The following is a 10,001-nucleotide window of genomic DNA, read 5'->3' as shown; positions in this document are numbered from 1 at the left end:
TGACCCTTTCTTCTACCTAGGCCCTAATTCTCTCATCTAGCTCCATAGCCCAGGGACTTCTCACATGTTCTGTGGCAAGCGGGATACCCTAGGAAAGGAAGCAGATGAGGAGACACAGCATGAGGTTTGGGGGAAGGGGCAGGGAGCTTCTGTGCCCACTAGGGGCGTGCTGCCCTCCATATATTCAGCTAGCCAGAAGCTCTCTGAATCCCGTCCTTTTGGTTTTGATGGAGGGTTTCATTATGTAGGTGTAGATTAAACTGTTGTCCTGCCATTGGGGATGAATCTAACTTTCTGCCCCTCTCCCTTCCTGAAGGTCGAGCGGGGGGCTGAAAGTCCCAACACTCTTATTCCCCAGCCTAGAGCTACCTAGGTGCTGCCAGCAACTCACTGGCATATAAAAAGACACCACTTTGTGGAGATTCTAAAAATTGTAGGAGTTGTGTGCCAGGAAGCAGGGTCTAGGACCAAATATGTATTTCATAATATCATCCCTGTGCACACCAGCTCAATCAGAATACAAAATTTCAAAATGACATATTTTTTTTTTAAATAGACTCTCTATCTCAAAAAAAATAATAATAATAACCTCTTCCTGGACCTCCTGGGCTCAAGGTATCCTCCATCCTTTGGCACTAGAGTAGCTGGGAAGGCAGCTACATAGAGACGTGCATACATTATGCATTCACTCTTTTATTTTTGTAGAGAGTCTTGTTCTGTTGCCCCATGTGGTCTCAAACTGCTGAGCTCAAGCAATCCTCCTGCCTCAGCATCCCAAAGTGCTGGGATTACAGGCGTGGGAAACCGCACCCAGCCACGATTTTCAATATTATCAAATACCTGGGAAGGAAGTGAACAAAAGATGAGCAGGCCTTCTTTGGTGAAAGCTGCAAAACTTTATTGAGATAGTTTAAGTCAAATATCTAATATAAAACCGGTTTGTGTTGTTTCAGCTTTTCTTCATTTAAACTTGTGGTTGCCCTTCACCTGTAACAGAAACATAACAGGTGGGAACATTACTAGCAGAACTGTGTTTAGATGACATTAAGGATATGGAAAAGACACCAGAGTTTTAGTTTTCTACAATGGACAAAAACAGAAGCCTAAGAGTCACCCTTTTGCTTACATTCAGGTAGACCTCTGTAGAGACTTTGACAATAGTCATCAAAGCAGATGCATTAAATATATTTTTCAAACACACCTTGCTTTCTAGTGCTACAAGGAAAGCAAGACAGTCTGAGGTCCAAACACATTAAATGAAGTGAACTCACTAAAGAGAGGTTTAAAGTAGAAAGCAAACATTGTGCATAGTTTTACTCAAAATATCAGCGCCACACAAAAATCCTAAGAAACAAAAAAGGAATTTATGAAAAATGTATAATTTTTGGCAAACACTCTTTTACTATTCTGACTTGAATCTGTGGTCTGGATGCCAAATGGGCTCCTGGAAACGGTCTGAGTAGTACCTTGAAAGAAAACGGTTAATGTCACCTTAGGAACTGCATAAGTGAAGTGAATAGAAAGGCCAGCATTGCATTTGTTTTTACTCTATTGTGCAGAAGGGCAAACACATTTATTTGGGCTCGTTCACCCTTCTGTGGTTTGTAAGGTACAGTAACCGTTTGTACCCAGTTTTCTCCTACCGTGATGTCAACATGAATCATGCCTCTTTTTACACTTGAAAGTATTCCCATTTGTACAATTAAGTATGTGGTCGCATTACTCTTAAGCTATTACTATCAGTTTTGTCATCAACATGTGATAGCGTTATGAACCGTGTCACACATGAAAAAATGGAGGGATACGGAAATGGAAAACAGGAGTAGGACAGCTGAAAAAGCCAAAATTTATTTCTAAAACTAAATGTTTTTTTGAGGGACAACTGGAATATTTCACAGTTTCTTCCACAGGCTTTGGGATGCTTAGATAAATAGGTATTCGAGAAATAAATAATGTATGCCTTCCTAGTTTATCAACCATTTCATCCATGCTCTGAAAATATTAGTGTTCAAGATTGTAGTCACTTTCAATAATGCCCTATATTAAATCACTCTGTCTTGTTCATATTCCATGTCGTGCTTTTTCCATTTTCTTCAAGATTGTGTAAACAACCGAATACTCTATTTATAGCTAAATTTCAAAACAACAATCTTTTAAATTTATGACATTTCAAGTGCTTTTCCTTTTACTAATGATTCGTACCTGTCTTTTATGCACTACCTCTTTCTTTTTCCTTTAAGTTTATTCTGTGGCTCTTTCATCGTTATTTCATAGTATTCTTTTCCTTTATCATGGAATGCGCTGTTTATTTTAATAAGATGTGCATTTAAAGCTATGATCTCCCTAAGAATACAACTGAGGCTTGTTCGTTGGGCTCCTGGAAAAAGTCTGAGAACTATCTTTTAATGTAAATAGTGTAATGGAATGGTTCAGCAGAGTAGAATAAAAATATGTAGGTAATTTCTCCCTTAAACATAGGGTGCTTCCTTTAGCTTCAAGAGGTATTGTAATTAACAGTCACCAATTTGGAAACTACGTGTAAAACACAATTACGTCAACTACTCAGGATTCAGCACCCTGCTGTTGTTGAACTTCAAACCCTATCGGCTAATGTCTCAAGGCAGAAACCTGTAATATGTAACCTATGCTATGGTTAGAGGTGACTCTACTATATGAGTCTTCAATCTAATTACACGGAGTAGCTCGTGAAGACTGACAGGAGGGCAGGGGCCATGCTTAGCAGAAGCATCTTACACCCACCTTGAGCATCACTGACCTACATGCATTCTCCCTACTTCACTGGCCACAGAAACCTGATGATCTCTTGCCATTTTATCATTCAGTCGTTCAAGGCTTCACTGAGGGAAGACTTTAAAACACAGTTATTCTTTAAGAGCCAGAGAATTCAGAATTTGACAAAATCCAAGAACACTCATACAGGACTCCATACAGGAAAACAAACATCAAGCAGAGTGCCCACTCATTTTCTTAGGAACCATGAATCTCAACTCAGACATTATAATTGGACGGAAGCTGACTGTTGTGAAAAACAAATCATGAAAATCAGAATATCTTGGTCTTCTATCCAACAGGACCAGAGCATGTGGAAATCAGCAATGAAATGGATTTTAATCTATCTGATGTGCATCCATTCTTTTCAATGAGAGCAAGGATGCGTGTGGAATTTATACGATTCATCCAGAGTCTCACAAATTATGGTAGAGCTGGTACTAGAATCTGTTTCAGGGCTCAGCATACTTCACACAAACTCTTATTACAAATGCATTATGTATTTGATAAAAGCAGAAATTAGAAAAGAATCTGAAAATGTTAGCTGTGGGTTACACACCACCCTAAGAAAATGCTGCCATGTTTGATGATTCAATATGGCTTTCACCCAATTTGTTTTTGTATCTCATAGTGTTTAAGTCTTGCAATCTGGCATTTGGGTCTGAACGGCGTTTCAAAGAAAGTTTGAATTTGCACTGTGTTTTGAAGACAGCAGTAATGTTATCCCTCTAATATCACAAGTATAATATTCTATAAATGAGTAAGCACATAACTTTGCATCTTGTTGGATAACATACCTGCTTCTGGCATTTTACAGTGTTCTCCTTTGGGTATAATCTTCACCTTGATGCCAGCACCCAAATCCAGATTTAACCCCGGTCTTTGACTGACGCAGCTCTTGCAGATCACCTTCCATGTCACGCACTTCGAAATACAAAGGATATCGATTTAAGCATTCTGACATGAAATATAAATAAGGAAATGATGATATTCTTTTCCTTAGCGTTATGAAATAAAGCCTGAGCCGGGCGTAGTGGCTCATGCCTGTAATCTCAGCACTTTGGGAGGCCGATGTCGCTTGAACCCAAGAGCTGGAGGTGGCAGTGAGTCAAGACCATGCCACAGCAATCCAGACTGGCTGACAGATGACGCTCTGCCACATTAAAAAGAAAAAGGAAGAAAGAAAGAAAAGAAAAAGAAAAAATCTCTGTCAGTTAGTGTGGTAATGAATGTCGTGCAAAGATGATACACCTTTGTTTCCCTGTTTTATGATATTTTATTGTTTTCTGAGTCAGGGTCTCACTCTTTCGTCCAGGCTGGAGTGCTGTGGCACAATCAAGGCCCAGTGTGAGCCCAACCTCTCAGGCTCAACAGAACCTCCTGTCTCAGCCTCCGCAGTGGCTGAGCATATGGGTGCACCCCACCGCCAAGGCTAATTTCTGTTTGTTTGTTTTGTTTGAGACAGGACTTCTCAGTGTTGTCCAGGCTGGTCTTCAACTCCTGGGATCAAGGGATTTGCCCAACTCAGCCTCCCAAAATTTTGGGATTACAGTCGTGAGCTCCTGGCCCAATGTCTTATTTTGAATACAATCTAAGAATAACTCACATTACACGTAAATTTCCCGCACTTTACCATTGTGTATTATGAACAGCAAGTGTCAACTATCTATGAAATCTGAAGTCAGCTGCACGAATGCCACTTTAATCATAAGTGAAACGTAATTTTCCAAAGAATTAGATCAATGTTTTGGTGGGCCTCTGACAAATTCTACAGTAGTGACACCCATCCCTTGTTGAGGTAACTTGGAAATTGTTTGGGTAGTTAATCAACGTTGTGGTATGCTTAGGACCAAGAACCTTATATGTAACTTTACATAAATGAATCCCATTTAGAATAATATACCAAAAGTAACAGAAAAAATCATTGTCTTGCAGTGCGACTACGGAAAGCAGGCCCAAATTAAGTCAATGTTTAGCTTGAAAATGCTACCTGTTGGAGATACGTTTTCTGTTTCAGGATAATCTTAACCTACTTTGACTTTTGTAATTATGAATGTATTTAAACAACTGTTAAAACCCCCTTGAAATCACACTAATATAGCTCCCTGTATACCAGTGTCCGGAATTTTCCAACTTTTGTCCAATATACAGTCAAAAGCACCAATCAAAGGAAACAGTGGCTATCATTCATTGAGCTCTTTTCTGGAGTTAATGTCCTGCTTCACTGAACTGTTTTGTCCTGAGCCAATACTGAAGTACCGTACAGCACAGACACAATCGAGTGCTATACATCTTAGGCAAACTGCTCACTTTTTATTATTACAACATGGATTGTAGGAAGAACACAAATCTTTGAACAAAATATGAATTCCTTCTCCATGAGTCAAGTGTTCTTTGCAAGCCTCAATCTCTGAGCCTCAGTTTTCTTATTTATACAATGGGGCTAACATCCCTTTGCAAAGGGGCCTTTTCCATGGTCTTATAAGTTCGGGTTACTTCACACTCTACACACATTTAACGGGTGCTTACAATACTGTGGAGACCATGGCTGAGAAGATCATACACCAACATTCTAAGAAGATCAAATTAAACTAGTGAAATAATGTACATTTTTATACACCAAATTAACTGTTTTCAAGTGACTTAGTAAGGACTGTATTTTCAAGCACACAAATCCATCTCGAAGAATAAAATAAGATTCCTTATATCCAGGGACAGCATGAAGCTGCAAACTATACTCTCCCCTTTCCTGCCAACATTGGGCAAATGTTTGGTATCTTTTCCTATTGTTCTCCTTCCTCCTGTTACTGCTCATGGCATAGACCACGACGCACACATAGACCTTTTCCCGCCCCATAGACATGCTTTCTTTCCCTTCCCAGCACCTTGGATCTCAGCTCTATCCTGATCTTCTTCTGTCTCCTGAACAGGTGTAGGATCCCGACTTTCAGCTGCTGGTTCCTCTTCTTGGGGCTCTCCATTACTGCGCTCCTGGGACTGGCTCTGTGTGTGTGTATCTGTGTGTGTATGTGCAGATAAAAAAATTTTGGTATTAATACATGCCAATAGTATAAATATACAGAATACATAGATACTTCTTATCATAAGTACGTCTGGAGGCATTTCTCCAACACTACCCCGTATACCTATTCTTCATAACATTATTCTTTCCTCAGAGAGGTTACTCAAAGATAGATATCCTCAAGGACTTTGGAAGCCATTTTAGTCTATGTTGGGATGAATGAGTGTAATCTGTTCCGAATAAGCATGAGGAGGAAGTTGTGGACAAAATCTGGGCACACACGATCATCCATCCACACAAAACCCAAATATCATCCTTTGGACTAATCTTTCCTTCATGGGATGCCATGATCATTTTTTGTCAACATGGGAGACAATTATGAATGGGAGGCCATAAACAACGGACTCCCATTCTGATAGTCCAACAACACTATCAGAAAAATAACTTTCTGCTAAGAGAAAACATCGAATGTTAAGACATTCATAAGCAGAGGCACAATGAACTCAGGAGGTTATGAACTTCTTCTTGGTATAGGCCTATACGTTTATCTTCCTCATCAACACGTATTTCACTCTCCAAGCAGAATACTGTGATTGGCAAAATGCACTTCACAGGACAACTAGATTCCACCACTTTCATGGTCAAATGTTAATTTGGTCATTTTTTTTTTTTTAATTTAGAAATACTCTGAAAACCCCAGGGCAAGTATGAGTGTGTGCAACTTTTGAAACGAATGCTTGCAAAGTCGCTTAAGTAGGTCTAGCTGGCGGAGCAATGTCTTAAGGCTTCCGGCAGAAAACACAGGGTCTTTCCCATGGGGTTGGTTTCGCAAATGGACACTCCATCAGGGAGACAAGTAGGAAATTACAGCTAGAGAATTAAAATTGAAGTGATGGCGAATTTTGTCACATAATGATTTGCTAGGCCCCTCGTCCCCACCCCGACCCAAATCACTTTTTTAGGAACTCAGAGCCCCACCCATTGGAATCTCCACAGTGGAGTTGAGAATTTGCTACAAAGTAGTGGTCACTCCTCAAAGGACACCTGTGCCAGGCAGTCTACAGACCTCGGGGCTGCAGTCACTAGCCCGCAGCGTTCCCGGTCTCCAGGACCCTTCCATACTGCTCATGCCATCCCTCCCCTGGTCCCGTCTGGGGAGTCTGGAATCTTCTGTCGGGGTTACAGGTTCATCTGGGACTCGGATACCTCCACCAGCAGCACCCCAGCATCGCCCCAGCTTCACCTGAGCCCCTCCACTCCTCAGCCTGCCTTCCTCCCTAGTTATGGCCATGACAAGACAATGCGTGCAGCGTCGCATGAAAGGGACGACAACTTCGAGGCCCTTCTCACCCTGAGTCACCAAACATGCGACCCTCCGGAAGCCCGCTGGTTCCTCCTCACTCTCACTCACACTTCACTCCCAGTTGGATCGGCCTGTGAACCTACCCGCTGTGTCTCAGTAGGAGAGAAAGAATCCAGACCTCACGGACCCCAGCTGCTGGCTCACAGCTCCGCGGAGTTCCCCAGACTGGCTAACGGGCCGATGGGAAGACGCCCAGTGAACATGCGCATGGAGGCGGGCACTAAAGGAGCATGCGCAGTGAGGTCCCCTCTTGCCTTAAGGGTTGTGGTGCCCCTCCTTATCCCGCCTGGTCCTGTCCTGTGCTCCCCTTTAGGTCCCCATTAATGACTTTGGAATCACTCCTCTCTGTGTGTGAGTTGCCCCCCACCCAGGATTCAAATACCTCAAATAATGTCAGCTTTCTAAACTCACCCCATGGCCGGGCACAGTGGCTCTCCCCTGTAATCCCAGCACTTTGGGGGGCCAAGGCGGGTGGATCATGAGGCCAAGAGATCGAGACCATCCTGGTCAACATGGTGAAACCCCGTCTCTACTGAAAATACAAAAATTAGCTGGGTGTGGTTACGTGGGCCTGTACTCCCCGCTACTCAGAAGGCTGAGGCAGGAGAATCGCTTGAACCCGGGAGGCGGAGGTTGCAGTGAACCAAGATTGCGCCACTGCCCTCCAGCCTGGTGACAGAGCAAGACTCCGTGAAAACAAACAAACAAACAGACAGACAAAACAAACAAACAAAAAACTCACTCCATGTTCACCGGACCCTCCTCTGCTGTCCTCTATGGCCCTCCTTCTTCCCAGGCCCGGGACCCCACAACAGCATGGCCATCGCTGAGGTTTAGTAGAAAGATGACGACCTCAGAGGCCATGGACCAAGTGGCACAACGCACAGGAAGCCCGCCCGCTCCCCCTCACACTCACTCACACTTCAACTTCTGAGAGGACTGATCTGCAGACCTACTGGCTAAATTGAAGTCAGCACGAATAAAGGAAGTCACCACCTCTCCTTTCACAGCTGTGCAGGGACAGAAGGCAGAGAACAAGGCGCACGGGCAGCAAGGAACTTTCACAGGAAGGGACATGAACATTGAGCCAGGGACTTTGCAGGACAGGGTAGGGTTTTCCGCTGTCCCCCAACCCACATCCCCAGCGCGTTTGTAGTAGAAAAAAGGGACTTGAGAGCTTTGGTTTCTCTTTGTCCAATCTCATGCATTCAGAAACGTTGGGAACAGATAGTCCCTTACTGGAGGATATGTCTCAGAAAGACCTTTTCTGGAAGAAATGAATTATTTTCATATCTTTATTTATAAATCCTTTTTTATTTTTATTTTAAAAGACAGTGTGTGGTTCTGTTGCTCAGGCTGGAGGGCAGTGGCATGACCACACCTCACTGAAGCCTCCCTCTTCTGGGCTCAAACAATCCTCCCGATGTAGCCTCCCCAGTCCCTGCTACTACAGGTGCAGACACCACACCTGGGTAATTGGTTTAATTATTTTTTAGATAGGGGTCTCACTGTGTTGCCCATGCTGGTCTCAATTTCCTGGGCTCAAACGATCCTCCCACCTTGGCCAGTTTTATAAATGCTTTTATTAGTCAGTTTGTTCTCTGGTTCTGGGTTTTCTGCCATGCTTCCAATAAACATAGTTGAATAAATTCTTCTGTAGACTAAATACATACACACCTGTTTACTTTTTTTCTTTTTAGGTTGTGATACTTCACATTTAAATCTCTGGACTGGTAACTGATTTCCCTGAATTTATCTGTAGGTCATTCAGACAGTGTATGTTTCAGAAATAGCCATAGATTCTGATTGTAGGCTCTCGGCTCAGTTCTGACCAGAAAACAAGTCCTGCCAGTCTCCTACCTCAAATATATGTTCGTATATTGACCTGATCCCTGGGACAAGCTTCCCAGACTGAAACCATGGTATCACAAAGCTGGATGCTTTCTTGAGGAGATAGAGTTACATCCATATTTTCAATCCTTGTGTAAATAAATTAATTAATGGATGAAATGATGTATGCCATAATGCGAAGCAGAATAACAGGTATTTGATTAAATACGTCACCAAATTTTGCTTTTATAGATCTGATCGTAATTATTTCAGTCTTTGTGGGTCATGTAGTTTCTGTGGCATATTGTTCTGTTTTTTAGAAATAATACTTTTAAATGGAAAAAAAATCCTTATCTCAATGGCTATGCAAAACAAGTCATGGGCTGTATTTAGATCTCAAACCATAGTCAGCTAGCCCCTGGATTATGTTTTACTTCATATATTTAAATGCTGTATTTTTGTACCAGTACTCAAAATATTAACAAAGGAGAATTCCACCACCAGGTAAGATTTAGAAAGCCTCAAGAGAAAGTCACTTTAGCCCTGAAAATGAGAAAAAGCCTCATAATCTATAGCATTATCTTTTGTTTTGCTTTGTTTTTAGATCATGAGAGACCGGAGGTAATAAGGCAGCCATGGGAACCGATACAAAAGAGTGACTAGTCCCTCTGAGGAGGGATGACACACAAAAACTATACCACCTCTGGCAGAGCATGTGTGGAAGAAGTGACAGCCATAACAGGGGGCAAGAAGAAAACCACTGAAAATGTAACAAATTCATAAAGTTCAAACACAGGCATTTGAGAGAGCTGGAATCCTGGGAAGTCTTAGACACCAGTGGAATTCAGGTTCACAGACAGAAAGAGATCCTGTCTGAAAACACAGAGTCAGAGTCTATAAGACTGGATAAAAAGCAAGAACAAAAATAAGAGATGCTGGTGAGTTTGTGTAGAAAAGGCAACGCTTACACTCTGTTGGTTGGAGTATAAATTAGTT

The 10,001-nt window shown here is 42.2% G+C and overlaps 1 protein-coding gene across 1 annotated transcript; it reads right to left on the bottom strand.

Moving 5' to 3' along the window:
* Positions 1 to 882: 882 nt before the first annotated feature.
* LOC106996044 (X antigen family member 1-like) lies at positions 883 to 7,381 on the bottom strand. Its single transcript, XM_028842131.2, has 4 exons — positions 7,259 to 7,381; positions 5,676 to 5,793; positions 3,588 to 3,714; positions 883 to 987 (listed from the first exon to the last, which is right to left on the bottom strand). The coding sequence occupies exons 2-4, from the start codon at positions 5,769 to 5,771 to the stop codon at positions 965 to 967; spliced, it is 246 nt and encodes an 81-aa protein (XP_028697964.1). The 5' UTR covers positions 5,772 to 5,793; positions 7,259 to 7,381; the 3' UTR covers positions 883 to 964.
* Between the last annotated feature and the right edge of the window lie 2,620 nt (positions 7,382 to 10,001).

The sequence above is a fragment of the Macaca mulatta genome, chromosome X (assembly GCF_049350105.2).
Source record: "Macaca mulatta isolate MMU2019108-1 chromosome X, T2T-MMU8v2.0, whole genome shotgun sequence".
In the NCBI taxonomy this organism is placed as follows: domain Eukaryota; kingdom Metazoa; phylum Chordata; class Mammalia; order Primates; family Cercopithecidae; genus Macaca; species Macaca mulatta.
The sequence above is the reverse complement of the archived record's forward strand: the minus strand, read 5'-3'. Positions and strand labels throughout refer to the sequence as shown.

Excerpts from the sequence above, each read along its gene's own strand:
- LOC106996044 (XM_028842131.2), bottom strand. The coding sequence starts at position 5,771 with ATGGAGAGCCCCAAGAAGAGGAACCAGCAGCTGAAAGTCGGGATCCTA. Across the intron at positions 3,715-5,675 it reads GGATAGAGCTGAGATCCAAG|TGCGTGACATGGAAGGTGAT; the intron begins GTGCTGGGAAGG and ends TGTATTTCGAAG. Across the intron at positions 988-3,587 it reads CTGTAAAATGCCAGAAGCAG|GTGAAGGGCAACCACAAGTT; the intron begins GTATGTTATCCA and ends TTTCTGTTACAG.